The following is a 20,701-nucleotide window of genomic DNA, read 5'->3' as shown; positions in this document are numbered from 1 at the left end:
CGAGATCCTATCAATCAGAGGTAATCCGGCAATAATCTTGAAGAAAGTCGCGGACTGAATTATGGGAAGCCCGAGAATCGTAGGGTTCTGTTAGAGGATTATTAACAGAGGGAAGAAGTTTGTTCGCTTCTTGGTCGATGTGACGAACGAGTCGCTTTTAATACCAGCTTTATATTATCCATAGCAGACATCGAAGATAATACGCGGTGGAAGAAAACTCTGAGAATACGGTTTCAACATGCGACTGAATATCTTGGGCCAGATATCGCGTCTAATCGAACAGGCGATAGGAAAACGACAGGCATTTTGTTACGTCATTTTATTGGATCCGAGAATGTAATTAGAGACGAACGAGAAGACCAGCGTAGCTGATCCTCGTATTTCGAATCCATCTCCGATCCTTAAATTATCTATGAACGTCGTTCACTGCGATCGCGTTTCTTTTTGTCTGGATTTTTATTTGATAGTATAAATTTTTGCAAGATTCACTTGTCCTTTGTAATATCCTAGCGATCGAAAGATGTCTTGGGAGACCAACAAAGTTGATACCTGTATTTCCATTTTAAAAGATCTCTAAATTATCCAGGAACGTCGTTCAATTTTATCTAACAGTGCAAATTTTTGCTTGCCATTTTGACTTATCTCGAAAGATGTTTATGCAACAAAAGAGATACCATATTAACCCTTTGCACTCGAGAGGTGAGCTTCAATCACCATTTCATAAAATTTGGAAGATCGATATTAATTAATATATCAAATTTAATGTAATGTAACAGTGTGCGAGGTATTGAAATCAAATAATTCTACAATTCTATTATTATACAATTCTTTATTTAAGTATTATTTAAGTATTAAAAAGTATCGTTAGTTTTTTAGTAGAGAATCTTTGATTTTCTACTCTTCTCTAGTAAAAAATTCGTCGAGTGCAAGGGGTTAATCCTTTGTGGTCCCATATCGATTTGGATTGGATATTCTGTTCGATTCCATTTTTTGCCAATTTTTAAACACGAAACATTACCCTGCATGTTCTAATTTAATCTGACAAAAATGTATCTACGTAGATACGTGTTATTACTCCGAAAATAGAATTAAAATAGAATTAAAATAGAATCAAATGTTGTCTAGCATTCCAAAGTAGATTTCTGACAATGACCCAGTGAGGATGAAATGTAGATAAAACGTTTTGGATCACAATGGATTAAAGAATCAGTCGATCGGTTGATTGCAGAAGACGTACACGCGTATATTGGTCTGTTTATGTCGCGATAGTTATGGTATGGCGAGCCGTTATTTATCAAGTTATGTTAGAATCGGTCCCTCCGGATGGATGTTGCGTTCTTAGTAGCGGTGGTAGTCTGGAACGAAGTCAGTCGGTCGGTCACTGTTGTCGAGTCACTTCTCCTCCTCGATAGCAGTTCAGTCGTTCGAGTGATCTCTGCTATCCTTAGTTCGCGAACAAGTGTTCTCGAGTCTGCTCGCGATTCTGGTCGTCGTCATCATCATCCACGTCCTCGTGACTCTACGCGTTATTGTTTCGCTTAAAGGTGTGTATTGGCTCCCTTGGTCATCTTGGACCACGTCTTCCCCTCGTTTCACCTCTTCCTCTCTATGCTCGAATAAAATCCTCCAAACGAATTTAAACGTTTCTCTCTTTTTCGAAATTTAATCCAAAAATTGGCTCCTTTTCTCTTTAAAACCAAAGTTTAAACGTTTGACCTTTGCTTTACCTTGGTCTACCTTTTAATCATCTTTCTGCCTGTCGCCTTTCCTGCTAGGGGTTTGTAATCGCCAGTTAGAATCTCGTCATTTTTCTCCCCCATTCGACCTGTTTTAATTATGTTATTACCTCGCGTATGTATTTTCGTGCGTGTATTTTCATTGTTATGTAACAACGTGGTACATACGTAATTCGTTTCCTGATATTTTTGATATTTTTACCATCGTGACGAGGACCGTCATGACGAGAAACGAAGCCAAGTTTCTGTAAGTTCACGGTGGTTTGCTCGTTCCATCTCTGTCATAGCTGAGAGGGAAGACAGGTTCTGATAAATTAACTCGAACTTCGGCTTATTATTTTAGGGAGAGTAGAAATTACAGAAGGGGTGAAGGAATCAGTGTCTGATCCCCATTCAGTGTGATAAAAGCGATATTCCGGAGAATCAATCCTTTTCTGCTGCGTAGAAGAATCAGATTGGAAGATGTTTGATGATTTAATATTAAACTTATAACCTAAACCTTCTAAATGTAATTCATAATTTTTAAACTTCCGATTAGAGATTCATAAAATATCAGATATCGTCGTCTCTGTCATATAATATGCTACTGTGAATCATTCTTATTTTCTTAATTTTTAAATTTGCATATATTAACGTTAGATCTACCGACTGATAATGTCGAGATAAATATAATATATGTAGATAGTAACGATGAAAGTGTGACGATGAAAATAAATTAGTATAAATAATTAGATTTCTAACTGGATGGAGAGCGAAATTAATTTTGCAAAAGCAGCTTGACACTTTTGATAAAATCGGAAACCAGTCATTTTCACACGTTTGCTAGTTTCAGCGTTAAAATTGAACTATGTAATTTAGTGATTTTCAACCCGTGGTATACACGTTGTGACAAATTGTATAAAATTTATAAATTATATACAGTGAGGTGTATTAGAATAAATAGATATTATTTACAAAATGATGCGTGACTCGAACATGTATTGGCTGATAGTATGCGAGGAAGAGAGGTTGAGAACTGCTGGTACAATTACTTTAATTAAACGTTTATTACATTTCACTGCGAAGCGATCCATTGCAATTGAATTTCCAAGAACCAGGTTATTTGTACTCCGTTTCGCAGATTCTCTTCTTCTGCAGTTTATGCGAGAAAAATAAGTGCTAAGTGCTTAAGAAGGAGATTAATTAGAAGCATCTCATAGACCTAATGATCTGACGAGTTAAGATTGTTAAATATATCCAAAACAAGTTGAGGAACTCTTTGGTTTTCGGATATTCAAAGCTGAAACTTTTTTCTTCACAAAATTAATAAGATTAAATTAATAAGAAGCTTGTACAATGTATTTACATTGCATGAACTTCATTTTTAATACAGGATAGTAGCCCAATAAATGCGATAATCGAAGAAAGGCTTAGGTAAAGAGATACTCTTCTTCCAAAAAATCCCACAATTTGAAAAACGAAATTTATCATTTATTTATTGTAATCCTTGCTTGACTTAGGATGGCTTCCAGTTATATTCCTGTGGCTACATATGTATAGCATGATACCTAAATTAACGTCCTTTTTATCACAATTTATGTAATATCAAATTGTGCATTAGAATATCATCCCCTGGCTTTATCTATTTCTCATATTCCACCGATACCATGCATTATTATTTCATTGTCTCTTTCCTTTGGTACTCTTCTTTGGTTTGCCTACCTTGGAAAAGGAAATTTAACCCTTTGCACTCGACGATGTTTTTGTTACAGAAAAATAGTAATTCGAAGATTTTCTGTCACAAAGTCGAGGATATTTTTAAAATGGCAAATAAGAAATCGCATGCAAATTAAGACGTAGAATTATTTTACTACGACATTGCACGCATCGTTAGGTAATTTTAAATTTGATATATTAATTAACATCGATCTTTAGAATCTAACAAATGGTGACTGAGAGGCGCCTTTCGAGTGCAAAGGGTTAAGTCCAGCGCATGATGGGTCACTTTTAATACGGGATAATGCCATAATGAACGCTATACTCGGAAAAAGCGGTCTATTCAGAGAAATGCTCTTCTACGAAAAAGGAAATTTCGAAGAAAAATTATAGTCTGTCTCCTCTCGTTCCGTTTCTTCCGAGGATCAAACGTAGTCTGCCTCGTTTTCCACCGCCGGTGACAAATGACCGGTCATTTGGCTCGGTCATTTGACCAGTCGTGGTGGATTTAGCGTTAAAGCGGAACCTTGCACAGCGAGACGACTAAGATATTGGTATTTGCACAGCTAGCAGAACGGAGCTGCCATCTCAGCGACTCCTCCACATGTGGACATCGCCGTCCCGACTCAGGATCGGCCGAGCACCCAGGAAAAAGACGACACCTTAAGCTGATAGCTGCTGCAGCGGCTACCGCGACCGGTGAACGATGGAGAATACCAAGAGGAAGCTGTCTTTCCTTGGTTTTGGCAAGAGGGTATCGGTAAGTCCCCCTTTGCATCTTACAGATTCCGATTTTCCTCGGTCACGTGACTAAATACCACCTAGTCCTACGATTTTTCGCGAGGATACCATCGCCGGTGTTATCGAATTAATTAACACTAGACCTATCAGACACGAAATAGTGTCTTTTATATTTTTAATTAAAAATTTCGCATTCAACGTTGTCACTTGTGTCACTCGTCTTTGCGATTTTTCTTTTAGGCACATAGATGTAATCAATTTTTCAATATTTCCCCGTGTTCCATTTTCTTTATTTTATTTTTTCGCCTAGCTTCTTCCGTCATTTGATCGATCATGCTAGGTTTAGTGTTAATGTATTATAGAAAGATGTATCAGAGAAGTATTTAATTTTTGTTAACCACTATACTCTATTCGCGATAAAATTATAGAAAAATTTGCGAATTTCTCCAAACTTCGCAATTTACAGAAAAATTTGCCAATTTCTCCGAACTTCGCGCATTTTCGGGCATGTTAAGTATAATTCTACCAGTATGACAAGTGTAACATGTTCTGATATTCGACGAGAACTCGTGACAAGCTAGCCTCGTCCTGGTGCGAAGGGTTAATGTATATGCGAATTATGATTATTATCTTTCCTATAGAACGTAGCATTCCACTTAAAAAAATTAGCTCGGCCTTGAATTTTCCTATATCGTTCCACATGTGAAAAGAATGCATCGCATCGTGTCCTTCTTCGTATCAAACAATTCTCCTAGGAACGTCTCTTTAATATCCTCGGTTGCTTTGACAGGCATTCGAGAAGGTGCTGATAAAACGCACGCTCTGTATATTATTATCATTATTATTATCATTGACTGGCCTGACTTCGTTGAAGTAGAGTACATTAAAATTAAAGATCGTCGTGGGAGGTTAAAAATTTCAGTCAAACTTCGTACGAAAAATAAGAAAGGAAACGAAGGAAATCAAAAACTTGGCAAAACTTATTAGCATCTTTCACCCATTTATTATAATTCTCCATTTCTTTCCATCATCGTGCAGCAGGGATTTTAAGTAAATCGAATAAATAATCGAATACACGCATATAAACTTGAATCTTTCTTAGAAATATTAAGTCTTCGGTACTCGTGAAAGAATCCGTCGGCCTGATCCAACGAAACAAAAATTTGGCAACGGGCCCACGTATTTTATTATTTCCTGCTACAATTAGATACGAATTGGTTGAAAATTGAATTCAGCTCGGTCGCGGTCGCCGTAAATTGTTCGTTAAAGACCTCAGACGTAACACGGAACGACTAGACGAATTAATATCGAAACGGGATAAAATTTCCGTGCAATTACGAGGAAGATTCACGACTGGGACAATTACGAAGACGACTCGCGTGTTGAATCGCATTTATCCCGACAAGCGAGTTAACGAGCGTCGAGAATCGACGATAAGACAGACGATCGTCGAACGATTTACCGATATTTTTAATTTACCAATAAATCTACCGCAGTCTGAATCATTTTGAAAACGTTTATCAAAAACTCAACGTTATCGTCCGAGTCACTCGTCTTCCCTGTCATTTTTCTTATTTCGTATACTCAATTAATTTCCCAATATCTATCGTTATTCCATTTCTTCAAAATTTTCCTTCCTTCCCATTCACCGATTGTTATTAATTATATTTTATTATTAATTATCGCGAACATTCGCGATCGAGTTGGTAGTCGAAAGGATCTGTGCTTGGAATTTTCGTACCACAACGAGAGAGCTAGAATTTCGCTGACAGCGTTTACAAAATGGCCGACAATGGCCGAGAGCAAGGATATGTTTACTGTATCGAAGATCACCCGGAGTTTCACGATTTCGTTTTGCGATCGAGCGATCGTGATTCACGCGACTGGGACATCGAAGATCGCCGTTGGAATTCGCGGATACTGCTTCCAAAGATTGTTTTTCGCATACACATTTCGAGTTCCACGAGACATTATTACCGACTTCGTCTAATTACTCGTTAAAAAGCCTTCCGTTGATTAGGGTCTCGCCGCTTCTTAGTCCTTCCAGGCACGGCGTCAATTTATTGCCTGTTTTCATCATTCGAACTGCTCCTTCCAAGAAATAGTTGGAAAACAGGCGCGTGTTTCTCCTTGCATCGAGTTCCAAGATCCAAGATCCAAGATGCACGAGCTGCGCGGCGTTCATTGCAGTTTAAACTAATCGATCGGTCGCGTTGATCGTTGACACCAATGAATCGAAAATGTGGCCCTGTAATGAGACATGATCCGATTAGGGAGAAACACTGAGTCCCGCGAAAATATCATCCCATGGTTGGCTGTTCCGTCATGTAACGTCACGTCGTTTCCTCGGGAGTACTAACGAGTATAAATTCGATGACGTCAAAGTGTGGTACGCCTTGGGCTCGGCTTTATGTAATAGCCGAATCGGTAGCTTCTGGCGTCACAGCTGTTCGATCTTACACTCGCCATTCACGAATAACCCAGCGATCGTTTGTACGGCAACGAAATTCGCGTTTTAAATTCTATACGTGTGGAGAATTCGCGTTTGGAGGAACGTGGAAGAGGGATTACGATGGTGAAGTTGCAGAGAAGGACGAAGATCGTGACACGGTGTAGGAAGTTCGCGGGAACACGTGCCACGAGATTGCTTAAGAGGACTCGAACGTAAACTGGCCTCGATGTCGAAACGACTGCGGTCGTTCGACCGTTTCCAGACTTTTTCATTTTAACTATTTCCGGGCCTGGGTAATTGCGAAGTTTAGCGCGATTTCATTTTCCACGTTGTTCGTCGGATTAAAAAGTTTGACGCGCGCCGGTCTACTCGCTGCACAGTAACGAGCAGTTGCTTTGATCCACTTTCGAGAGTTTAATAAAATCGCGGTTAAATTATTAAAGCAAAGTCGCGATTTCACGAACGATTAACTTCTAACAGCGATGGATTAATTTTTCTTTTCAACTTTCGAACTTTTTCGTTTCTGAATTTTTGGATTTTTGGACTCTGGGATACTTGAATTTTTAGGTTACAGGATCCCAGGATTATTAGATTCTTAGGTTAGCGGATCCTAGGATTCGTGGATTTTTAGATTACTGGATTACAGGATTATCGGATTCTTCGATTACTAGATTCCTGAATTCCCAAATCTTTAGATCTCTAAATTACCGGGGTCCCTAGATTCGTGAACCCCTAAGTCCTTGGATTTCTCTAGATTCCCGAATCCCTAGGTTTCTGAATATTTGGATTTTTGGACTCTCGAACTCGGATTCTTGGATTCTTATATTCTGGGATACTTGAATTTTTAGGTTACTGGATCCCAGGATTAATGGATTCTTAGGTTACTAGATCCCAGTATTATTGTGTTCCTAGGTTAGTTGATCCTAGGATTCGTGGATTTTTAGATTACTGGATTTCAGGATTATCGGATTCTTCGATTACTGCATTCCTGGATTCCTAGATCTCTGGATTCCTAAATTCTTAGATCTCTAAATTACCAGGGTCCCTAGATTCGTGAACCTCTAAGTCCTTGGATTTCTCTAGATTCACGAATCCTTAGGTTTCTGGATTTTCGGGTCCCTAAATTTCCGAAACTTTTGGTCCCTTAGATTTTTGGATCTCTGGATTCCCGGATCCCTAGGTTTCTGGATTTTCTGGTCGCAAAATTTCCGAATCTTTTGGTCCCTTAGATTTTCGGATCCCTAAGTCTCCGGATTTTTGGGTCCCTGAATTCCTGGATCCCTGCACCTTCGATTCTCAGATTTCTAAATTGCTAAATTTTTAGATTTTTATATTTCCGTATCTCTGGATTCCTAGATTTAATTTTTGAAATCCTGAAATAATAGTTTTTAGTATCGTTAATTAGAGGTAAGAGACGTACAAATTGCCGGACGATTCAGGAGTCTCTCGAAACTGCGAGGCAACAATCCTTTCCAGTGCATTCGCCTTGCAAGTTTCTCGTTACGGACATCAACTCGGTCTCTCGCGATTCATTGGATCACGTGCAGTGGGGAGAATTAATTAACATGTCGTGCGTGATTGCTCACACGTTGCAGCTCTCAGTCCCATCGTACAAACCCCCACGGTGCAGATCCTCGTTAAATGAATCGTTAATGTGCCGCAAGGATCGTGCAGCCAAACCGCGAGTTCGATCTTCTCTCAACAGATGTTCCAGATTTTGTACGTCTTATTATACATCCCTGTCGATTAAAATTAATTCTCTCCATCCGATTGTTCCTGACACGCACATCACGCGTCATAGACACCACGTCGCCCATATCTATCCTCCACGTTCTCTGAATTTTTCAACCTACGACCCTCGAAGGTTTCAACGTGATTAGTACGCCAGTAGATCACACCAAAATAAGTCACGCCTTGGAATTTTAAGGGAACTTCAACGGAGAATTCGCGATAAAGAGAGCTAATTCCCTTGGTCACCAAATGGGTGTCTCGATTTATCATTTCTTCTTAGACCATCTGCTGGTCTACTCGGTTAAACTTAGATTCAGATAGGATTTTCCTTTGGCTACTTTCGGAGAAGCTGTCGTAGCTATAACGAGACAAAACAAAGTTACGATTTCGTTCGTCAAATGCGGTTGCTCCTCTAATGGTATTTTCGGATCAAAGGGTCTGTGACGCGAGAACCGGAAATTCTTGAGAACAGTGGTGGAGAAGGCTTCGAAGATTGGAGCCCGAAGTTACGGCACTGATCCGATTAAACCCGTGAATTATAGTGGCTGCGAAGGGACTCTTCGTGACTGAAATTCTTTTTTATAGACGTTGCTAATTCGATAGAGGACTCGAAATGGTCTCGCATTATACGTTCTTTTTTTACATTAACCCTTTGCACTCGAGAGACGCCCTTCAGTCGCCATTTAATAAAATTTCTGAGATCGATATTAATTAACATATCAAATTTAAGATAATGTAACGGTGTGAGAAGTGTCGAAATCAAATAATTCTACGTGTTAATTATTATACGATTTCTTATTCACTGTTCCACAAAATATCGTCGTCGTCAGCTTTAATAGCATTTTTGAACTCTTACTCTTCTTTAGCAAAAAATTCGTCCAGTGCAAATGGTTAAAATTAAATTAAAATTAATCGAACCGATTGGTTCCATATTCCTTACTTTCGTGGCGAACAATGAAACAAATATTTGCTTCTGATAAAATTTGTTTGATTACTTTTAATTACTTTTGATTACTATGGGCACCTAAAGGCGCTTGGAAATCTTGCTCTTGCGATACTGCGGGCATTTAAAGATGCTCAGAAGATGCCTGTGTTAAATAATTCTAATTCTCGGTGGCTGATCGTACTTTACTCTCCTGTAGTATTCTCTCGTCTCTCGCATAAAACTGCCCTCCCGCTTCTTGGTTTGCCCTTTTTAATCTTTTAGGTACAGTACGCCACTATAGTGGCTTCCTAGGAAAGCATCAATTTAAATGGTAGCCACTATAGTGGCTTCCATGGATACATGATTTTGGACAGTATTTTACGTTTCTTGATTTATTTCTCATTTATTTCGCCTAACCCATATTTCCCATAGTACTATAAAGCTGTTAAAACCAAAGAAACGTTGTGAATTTGTGTAGAGTGCAAACAAAAATTAATGATATAAAGCGAAGATTGTGGTACCAATGTAAAGACAGTCCCGTATCTAAAAGGATAAAGGTGGGCCTCCTTTGTCTATTGCTACTTTGAGACTTTAGTTATCGCCATTGCGTGTTCCTTGCTCAGGCCATATTGGTAACAGGTGCTGGCTTACTCTTACAGAAGCTTCTTTTACTGTTAATTTTTAAGTATGTACAGTAACAATTTAACGTTACTGCAGAATACAGAAATAAATAATGTTTTAATGTAGTGGAATATAGTGTTATGACTATTATTTAAATATATGATAATTTCTCAGAAGTGTATACCTAGCGAAAAGTTTCATTCTCGGTGTACATCGCAAATGGATTCCTATCGTATGGTATGGTTGGTGCGTTTCAAAGTCTACCGTAGTCGAAGTGTAAATTTCTTCCCTTTATATTTCTCGATAAAATTCTCGGTAAAATTTGTGTTATCCTACGAGAATGGATTATTAGTACATTGATCGAGATGAAAATGAATTTACGTATACTTATTTGTTCTCATTCAGTTGAGACAAATTATTATTATCTCTGATACATTTCTTTCCTACGATTTTCCCAACTCTCTTCCAACGAGTTATTTCTGTGCTGTTAAATGGTCACACGATTAACACCAGAAACCGATCTGCCAGAGCTAAATATAGTCCACGCAAATGATAGTAATTGAAATGGTATGATGAAGATAGACAAGTATAATCACATTTCCATTTATGTACATAAAACTCGCCACCAATTTTAACGTAATCAGCTAAATATCCTGAGTAATTAAAACAAAGAAAAGGAAAAGGAAACGTGATACCAGTTATTTCCATTTAATTCGGCTTTAACAGTGACAGATATGTACGCGTGTAAACCACGCGTCACCGCGAAAGGCACATAACCTCAAAAGGAATCTCTTGCGCGGCAACGCGTCTTTCATCGTCTCGCGCGCATGTTCGCGCGAATAAGTCTGCGCATCTTTCCAGTTTCGTCTGCCGCGAAGAAACAAGGCGTTGTGCGCATAGCGAGCGAGTGAAAACGAAAGGGCAAAACGCGTTTCCATCCCGCCCCTTGCGTCAGAAATAGCCGCGACATCTACGACCGACGAGTGGCGCCCTTGAAACGCTGCGCGGCTCTTTGATGAACGACCGGGTGTCACCGTGTTTCGAGAACGCGTTTTGCGCGGGATATTTTTCGCAATAACAACGAGCAGCAGCTAATTCTTTCTGTGAAATAAAGCGGAGACTTTGAGCTTGAAAATCCCGTAAATATGAACACTGCATCGCGCTGCACTCGTAATGAAAATGTGTAATGAGCATTAAGAATTTTCATTAAGCGAGAAGCTTTACTTAACCTAAGAATGTGCTAGGTAAATTTTATTGAATCATTCACTATTCGATTGTAATAAACATAATGAGCATTTATGAAGGAACTAATTTTACGTAATTTTTCAGTCAGCTTCTTTAAAGCTGTGTAATAATGTTCAAAATGTTACCGTACCATGCTTCGGAATTTTGTATTAAAACCAAACTTTTTTAAAATGACTTTCTACCGCATTTGGTACGCATCGGCTTCACTGTTGGGTAGCTAACTCCAGGCAAACTTTTTTATTTATAATTATAACTTATTTCATGTTAACCCTGTTTGTCAGTAATACTTTTCGTTACAGATGTTTGTTGTTTCTCTTTAAATTTATGGCTCCTTATTATTATGTGAATGTTTCCCGTTTTACGTATCTTTTGCCAGCGTCCATGACTGTAAAACGAAACGTGATGAACCTATTGTAGAGATCTCACTTTCAAATTATCTAGGTGGAAAATCTGGAGAGAAAAATAAACAGAAAGGAAAAAATGATCAGTCATACTCTGAGAGACCAGGGATTTATACTTGGAAGTACAAATACTGGTATTATACCTTCATACCTAAAGTATGAAGATTCGAACCTAACCTAAATCTAACCTAAACCTTTATAGAAACCGAAATTCAATATGTCTACCTACATTTACATTTCGGTAATTGTTCCCAGCTTTTAGATTTCAGTATAATTTGTTTATTGTTAAGATTTATTCTTATTTATTCATATTATTAAGATTTATTCTTATTTATTTTTACTATTCACATCGTTCATTAAGGTTGTTTCTAAGCAGGGTGAAGAATCGGTAGAGGATGAAATTCTTGTATTAAGTATAATTATGATTTATTTGAGAAATAATTTATCATCATCCAGCAGAATTGATCATAATCTTTCTAAGGCTTATACGTTAAAAGAATTTTTCTTTTAGAAGTGAGGAGGAGGGGGGCCTTCTGGTTTAGAGATAAGAAGAGAAGCATTTGTTGGGTGATTTTTTCCAAAGAAACCATAAGAGTTATCTTGTGCAGTCTTTTTGTCATTCATTGCTATACGTTTCGAGAGTGTTCTATATTTTTTTAAAGAAAAAATAATAACAATTATAAAAGTTGTCGATACATGTTTGCAAGGTGATTTTCGAGAAAAACGCGTTTAAAGTTTTTCGCGCAAATATTCAAGGTCCGATTGATTCATCGCACTGTTTTCTAATATCTCACATTCTCGAGGTGAATATCCAACTTATAATGGATCAGTCCTTTGTTTATAGGCCACCATAGGGGCAAAAAGCGCGATAAAACAGAAAATATGATGATATACATAGCAGCAAGTCGATCCACTAGTACCAAAGTAACAGACTTACGTTTTCTATGCTAATTTTACGAATATCATCAAATAGGTTTGTACACGTATTTTCTAAGCTCCGAATACTGAGAAAATAAGAAAAGAAAATGAATTTTTTTAAGCCGAATTACAAGAACACCATTTTTCTTCTATCTTTCTTCGCCTGCTAGTTATTCCACAGAGTCCAGACAAAACAGACACCCTTTATAAAGGTTAGATTAGGTTAGGTTAGGTTATATCCCGGTATTATTCCCAGAAATAATACAAAAATTATACCCGTATGAAATCCCTGCCAGTAAGAAACTTTCGTTTCTCGATACATCGTTCAGCCGAGAGTCTCACAAGTGTCGTGCGATTCAGTGGACTGCTCTGCGTCTCATGTTAAATGGTTATTGACCCACGACCGTCAGCAATCAGGCCAATCAGCCGGCACGAGCTTGTCCCGCTTTTCGAATCCATGTCGGAGTTCACCGTAAAAGCGCGGTAAAGCGATAATCTGCGATACACTCGCGTGCTCCTGCACTTCTCGTCTGACCGGTTCCTCCGCGTCGGGTCCTCGTGCTAATCGCGATTTCGAAAGGAAACAGCGTCGTTTCGTGCAGATAAGCGCCGGGAATTACGAAAATCACTCGTCTTTGAACTTTATTTCCTCCTCGTTCCCAACCGCTGCCTCGCTTGCGATAAACCTGTTTGCAAAACGTCCGTCCCGGTCATTGTCGTCCACGCTCACGAATCGAACACGCGTCTGTATTTCGCTCTTGTATACTTGCTCTTGTGATCGTGTCTGGTTAGCTAACCACGAGGAATCTTCGATTTCATTAAAACGCGCCCGATGAAGACGATATCTATGTGATACGTTGCATAAGTTTCGCGAGATAGAAGCCAGATGCGCGTCGATTATACCACTGACGATTACTACAGTGTCTAAATCAGGTCCGTGTTAAGAATATCTTTGGAATCTGGGTACCTGGTGAGATTTATTTTCCAGCAACCATATTATTCAACCACTTGAGCTAGAAAGACGTGTCACGCACGTCGTAATGCTTTTGTCGCAGAATCGCCAACGACGTGGTATACACGTGGTCAGGCAATTGTCATAGAAACACTGAACAGTTCTGGCACACGAGTTTGTGTGTTTATTGATAACACAAGTGGTTAGTCTTCTTCCTTCTCGAAACACTGTAACTATTAAACGCGAAGAATAGTCAAATTTTAGACGAATCTGCAGGTATGGCAACCTGGTGGTGCATCTCGGGTCAAGTATGGCTGTTTTACACGGCGTGTAAATCGATCTGATAAAGGGAAAAAGGGAGAAGACGATCGCCTGTCGCCTCTGTTCACGTGTTGACACGCGACACGTTGACTTTGGAATTTCTGGTAGAATTCCATCAACGGAAATCGATATTCATGAGCGGCTCGTGTCAGCACGCGTTAATACTCGCTGGATGTGACTCGATCTTGGGTTCGATTATCGATCAACAAATTCGCGAAAATTCGTCGAGGCTCTTCTAAACTCTTCGATGTCGAGCATCGATGCACTGGATATAAAAATATTGCTTTCAAAAATGGAGAAAATACGAGATATCGCATCGACGACTCTGAAGCAATCGTTTATACTCTTTGCAAATTCCAGACGCGTAATGCAGTAATAATTTTGGAACTTTTGATACACTTTCGAGCTAATAACAAGTCATCGATGTTTGCAACATAGTTAAGTAGGCTAATAGTTAAGTAGACCCGCTCGCGAAGGGACCAGATGACACCTTGACGTCTAGATCGTTGGATAGCACTTGGTAGACACGATTCGACATAGCTTTTCCAAGTGATCGAAGGCACGTCGAAAGGATTTATCCTATTCGCGGAGGCGAATAAACGTCGCTACTCCATTTTCGCGACCAATCCCCCGAATCACGGTAATAACCTCGAAAGCGACTTCCGATGAAAGTCCAAATTGGATCGCAGGCTTGCCCCTCGACGAAGCGAGCTTTTTATTACCTGGATCGTCTCTTGTGCTCCAAATTTTGCAGATCCGGTTTCCCATTTCGCTCGATTTATCAGCGCGGAGGGCTCGTAAGAAGTACTAACGCGTTCGTAGTATGACGCGAATTTTCCACTTTCCCGGTAACCAGGGTCGATTGAAATAAAGGAATTCGAGAGATCATTACCTCGTCGGGATAAAAATGGCGACGATAGTGGCTTAACTCGAAATCGAATCCGTTCGAAGAATCTTACACGTAGCTTTGGTCTATCGAAGGGAAAAAGAATTATTTAACAATTTTGAAAGAATATTAAAATTATTGAAATATCATAATTAAAATTATATCTTGGTTATACCAGAATTACAATTAAAATAATTTGAAATACTATAATAATAAAAATACGAAATGTTACAATTAAGGTATGAAAAATATAAGGGAAAACGTTATTTATCTGAAAGTTGTATCATGAATAATTAAAATAATGTGTACTAATCAGAAGCAGAGCAGAGGAAACAGAGCGGTTAGAAAAAACGGTGTAGATGGCGTTAATCGAGATATAGGATTGCCTCATGGAGTGAAACGCGGTAAACGATGAAACGACCGGGTTAGACGTCCCTATTACCCCTTAAGTCTCGGCCCGCACATTGCTCGTGGATGGATCGGTGTCGGGGAGCACTTACGCAAGGCCGGAAGCCGTAAATTCGATTACAAGACCGGTGTCAATCGTGGCCGCAGTATCATAAAGGTCGATTACGCGGCAACGTTCCTCGGCAAGGTGGCCAGCGTTTATGGGAGCATGCTGCTGCATATCGTTGTACCGGAGGAAGATTCACTCGATGGTGACAACCCCCGCGAGCGTCATCAAGGTGACTATTTCTCTTTTATCTCTCTTTCCCACCCTTGCTTTTCACGGTCCGATGCTTCACCATTTCCAAATGCTATCAGCCAATTTGCCTTTGTCCGTCACTCGACGTGTCTCTTAGGCTTCTTTCACGTTCCCTCAAAGCCTTTTGCGTACCTTCGTTCGTATTTGTTTCACTGTTCCAGTGTTATTTCAGTGACACGTTCTTGCACCTTTCACCGTTTTGTTTCTCCCTGTTCTTTCTAATTTCCTACGAATACTTTCCCGCGGTTTCGAATGGTTTCCTGCCGCCGCGGGTCTTCTATTTATCGTCACAGAGCCTGGTAAAGTTCAAGGTCCAGTGGCCAGAGACTTAGGCGCGTGGACCAAATTCCGCTTGAAAAACAGCGTCTGAAGCAACATCACGATGGCATTCATTCGCGAGGGTTTAACCCTTTGGCTTACAACGTCGTGCGAGACTCGTGGTAAGGAACTCGGGCCAAAGAGGAGTATCATAGGTGAGAGGCGTGGTTTGTGAATAACAACGTAAACACCGCAGGTCAGGCTCGAGGTTCATTTTCGCCGGTGTCTTTCCGGGTTAGTTTCGTGTTATTCCCGGTCGTGTTCGGACGTGTGACCGACCGTGTTATTAATCATGGCACAGGCCATCGGAACTCAGACACTTTCCGTCGACTTCGAGCCTCGTGTATTTCTCGTTTCCCTGTTTCTCTTACTTTTTTCTTTCTGTTTTCTTGTTTCTTTCCCGATCTCTTAATCTCTCGACAGAACACGATGTCCGGCTGGTAGTTCAGGGACAGTCTTATCGGAATTCAAGTCCAACCACGTTCTCGCATTCGCGTTCGTGTATCATAGCGCTGTTCCACGTGGAAGCAATGCGAAGATAAACAGAGGTATATACGTTTACGAAGAGTATAACGAAATTTTTCGATAGAAAGCTTTCGGTATACGCGAGTACCGTGCATGTGCAAGAGAGCGTTGCTGTAGAGGTTCGTTGGTGCAACGTGTGACGGAGTATTATGAAGGTGCAGCACAGAAGATTGTTAAGAAGGTCAGGTCGATAATAAGAACACGGATCATCGGGGAGATGTTATTTTTAACAGCTGCTCGAGCGAGAGCTTCCGTGGGCTTTGTAGATAGGAAACGGGAAGTCGAACGACCGCGGGGTCTTTCGGGAGGTGCCGCAGAGGAAATAAGAGCAGGCTCCATCGCGAGATTATGTCGTTCTTTATTTTGCTTCATTTTAGGGGAACTTTGTGATCGACTAGCATCGTTTTTGTCACAAGTTTCGGTCGTTAGTTGTTGTAGTTATCGTTAGTCATTAGCAACGAACGTCGGATGTAGGGTGGCTGTAGTCATCGATAGTCGATAGTACACCACGGACGTCAGACACTGGGTGATTATAGGCACCAGTAGTACGAAGCGAGCGTCAGACGTTGGATGACGATAGTCACCGATAGTGTATCTCGAACGTCAGACATTAGGTCACTGAAGTCACAGTACAGTACACCGTGAGCAGTCCACGTTGGGTGACGATAGTCACCTATAGTATATCGCGAATGGCAGTCGTTGGATGACGATAGTTACCGATAATACACCGCATTCCAAGCATTCCATGTCGAGGGACTGTAGTGATCGATAGTACGTCGCGAACGATAGACGGGTGGTTATAGTCACCGATTGCATACCATAATTATTCCACGTTGAGCGACTTCAGTGACTGATAGTACACCGCGAACATCAGACGTTGAATAACGATAGTCGCCAATAGTGCACCGTAAGAGTTAAACGTTGTGCGACTATAATCGCATCGCAAGGTTAAGTTAACACTGCGACCAGAGAAATGGATAGAAGAAACGCGTGGGATTACGCTGACTATGAGAAAGTTTGGCCGAGGCATCGAAACACGGGAAACAATGGGACAGGAGAAATATTGAATCGCGGATGCTCGTGACGGGTCAACGAGCTCTCGAATCGAGATGATCGTGGTTATTTCTGAATATCGACGTCGATCGGGGGTATTTTTATGCTGCTCGACATTTAGTCACCCCGGGAAAAAGGATAAAGCGCGTGGCATGAAGTGTAAGCAAAATTCTGACACCATTTTCCACAGAGCTATTCTCGAATATTCATTCACCCCTTGCGCCACGATTTCGGTATGAAAAATCCCAGGTTAATGAACTATTTCATTCTAATTAGCCCCTGTACATTTACTATTATATATTTATATCAGCCGAGGCTGGTTTTCGTTTCTCTCGCTAAATATTGACATACGTAAAATAAATTATAATTCGAGCCTGTGTTGCTCGTCCATTGCATCTCCATTTTATTCATCTCCGGGCAGTGAAAGTTATTTTTCGAAATTTGCATTTTGCTTTCCGGATAGATAAATCATTTGATTCTTTTCTGATAAATTCCTCTGATCTGTTAAAAATAATAGACAATCTTAATTTTACAATTTTTCGTGTACGTTCTCTTCTTCCATTAAATACTATTTATATTCTATTGAGGAATTAAGTTCCACCAATTTTACCCTAAAATACATCGTCGAAACTTAAGTATATCCTGCACGACCACCCCCTAATTTCGTTCGATCAACGCGATTTGTTTTCGTTCAGAGTAATAAACAAAATGTAGAAGAAGCTAGACTGGTCGTCCAAATTAATAGTGCAAGAGTTTAATTCGCTAGCAGTCGGTGTCGCGATGAAACATTTCGATAATCCGTGGCGAGAGCGTCCGACCAATAATCCTGACCTATCGGAACACCCTCCAGTGGCACTCCATATCGATTCCAGCTTGACATCCGCCGAGAAATTATATCCTCTCTCTCTTCGATTATGGAAATAAATTAAACTCACCTGAAGTCAGACCTCGATTTTACCTCTTGCCCTTTCGTCCCATCCCTGTTCTAAATTACCCCTTGAATCTCACGCTCGCTTCAAAGATGTCAGGGAACCCTTACAGGGGGTATGTACTTGGCTTTGTACGCGTACCTGGATATTCTTTTTCGAAAGCTAGAGACCAGCCGGTTCCAGTTAGAAATAACAAACGCGGCATCGATTTTCACGGAGCTTTCCTCCGTGCGCGAGGAGGAGGAGGGGTCAGAGAAGAGGGAAACAGAGCGGGTTTGTAGGTTCAGGTTCAAGGTCGCAGCAGCAGGAAGCGAGATACGTGTGCGTGCGAACGTGTGTGCAGACTGCGAATGGTGGACGAGGAAACCCGGTCGATGGCGGAAAAGCTTTTCCTTCCTCTTTTCCGATGACGCTGCTGCAGCGCCACCTGTCCGCCACCCCTTTCACGGTTCCAGGCCACCGCCGCTTCCTCTGCACGAATCCACACTTCGACTTTCCTCTCGCATTCCCGCCACGTCGCGATTCCAGCGATTTTAATACCCTGTAGACGAGCACTTGACGACTTGAGATTATTATTTCCTACGGCTTCGGCGTCTTATAATGGGATAGCGAGATGTGTCAATTTGGGGATGTCCAGGGAGAATTAGTAGTAGAGCTATCGATCTGTGATGGTGCAGATAGGTGTATTTATTATGTGTATCTAGCGTCCGAGTTGTTCTTCGGTGAATAATTTTATTTTTGAATTTTGTTCATTTTGGTGTCCAATTGTTCGACTGATGATTCAATTTTTCTATTTAAATAGAGAGGATTAATAGTGAAGCTATAATAATGTGTAGACAGGTGTGTGTACTATATGCACCTACTATAGGGACGTTTTTAGGTCAGTGGATAATTTTATTTTTTAATTTTGGTTATTTTGATGCCCAATTCTTCGACTCATGCTTCGATTTTTATATTTAACACTAGATTTACGGAACCCGAAAATTTGATGGAAGAGTTGCTCCAATTATACGATGGTAACAGATTTAATTAACTTATATTAAGATTGTTAATATAATATATAATTGTTTTTAAATTAAACTAATCGTTAAAAAGAAGGCACGTGGTTTCCTTTACCTGTCAATTTGACAGGTGTCCTTAGAAATAGGTATACAGATAGCATTCATAAACCTAGTGTTAAATTAGGTATGATTAATAGTAGAACAATTGCAAAGTGTACGTGATATATATACCTAGTTTACGAGTCTTCTTTGCATCAGTGATTAATTTTATTTAAAATTTTGTTAAATTTTGACTTTATGTGAAGCACTTCTAGCGTCGAGATATGTTCGATATAGCCAGTTCTGGGCTGGTATTATATGATACTTTATCATCCTCGACGATTAGATATTTGTATGAATCATTCATTCGTCAGGCTGACTAACTCTCCACCGATCAGGCCGTAGAAATTCATTTTAAATGTAAAAGGTTAAGCATCGATCAAGTATCCTGGCAGGAAAATTGAAAAAAGATTTACAGAGTGGATTGTTAATCGGTTTGGCTCGTGAACGCTTCGTATTAGTTCCAGAAATGGAAACGTCACGCGAATGAAATATAAATTCTTCGATAAAATTGATCTCGTCTTATTATTCAGTCGCTTCCGTGTCACTCAAAGTCGTTATTCGAGGCACGATTGGCCGAAAAACTGGTCGTGGCATTGTCTCGGTTCCGGAAATAACGCTAACCTTTTGGGCGGAGCATCGGGACGGGTCCTTTGATCGGCTATAATTCATGTCGTGATGTCTATCGATTTCATAATTGATTAACCAGCAGCCGTACAGCGGATGCAATCGATTAATAATGCAGTCGGTGATTTTGATTAGCCTTCACGGTGACTCTCGACGATTCGTCCCGGGTGGTCGTCAGCGAAAGCTCCAACAGACATGGAATTTTGCACGATGATGCTTTGGAATCTCCTCGGTACGTTGTTTTCTGACAACCAGTCCATTACATTGATTGTAAAACTAGTTTGATAAATTTGCCAAATAATAATCGAAGCAGTAGTCACAAAATTACACATTTTTACCTGTAATCCGATCTATATTTGTTTGTTAAATACAAAAGTACACGTGAATACTACTTCTAGTTATTATTGGTTTGATATCGAGTCGAAAAAGTGGAAAAAGCACCGTCTGATTTAGCTATGATGCTTTACGGTCGCTGAACGATTTCAAATTTTCCCGCCACTGGCAGCGACTCCAACTGAAACCTATTTCCAATATATATTTCTTAAATACGAAAAGAAATATCAGGGCTACCTTTCAATTATCATCAAAAGAAACAAAGAAAAGCTACGTTTGAATCAATTACGACGTTTCATGATCCCGTAACGATTTCAAATTTTCCCGCCACTGGAAGCGACTCCAACTCAAACCTATTTCCTATATATATATATATTCCTTAAATACAAAAAGAAACATCAGGACTATCTTTCGATTATCATAAAAAGAAATAAAGAAAAGCTACGTTTGAATCAGTTACGACGTTTCACGATGCCGTAACGATTT

The 20,701-nt window shown here is 40.0% G+C and overlaps 1 protein-coding gene across 2 annotated transcripts in view; it reads left to right on the top strand.

The window, feature by feature from the left end:
• The window catches only part of Ae2 (anion exchange protein Ae2), a 59,032-nt gene that overhangs the window by 25,719 nt on the left and 12,612 nt on the right, over positions 1 to 20,701 (top strand). For both annotated transcript variants that reach the window (XM_017897145.1, XM_017897143.1), the window contains exon 2: positions 3,998 to 4,191. In XM_017897145.1, the coding sequence (XP_017752634.1) occupies positions 4,138 to 4,191 (54 nt within the window). In that variant the 5' untranslated portion in view covers positions 3,998 to 4,137. The remainder of the gene's footprint in view (positions 1 to 3,997; positions 4,192 to 20,701) is intronic.

Source organism: Eufriesea mexicana, unplaced genomic scaffold, assembly GCF_001483705.2.
Source record: "Eufriesea mexicana isolate 0111107269 unplaced genomic scaffold, ASM148370v2 scaffold386, whole genome shotgun sequence".
In the NCBI taxonomy this organism is placed as follows: Eukaryota; Metazoa; Arthropoda; class Insecta; order Hymenoptera; family Apidae; genus Eufriesea; species Eufriesea mexicana.
Note: the sequence above shows the minus strand (reverse complement) of the source record. Positions and strands in the feature narration are given on the sequence as shown.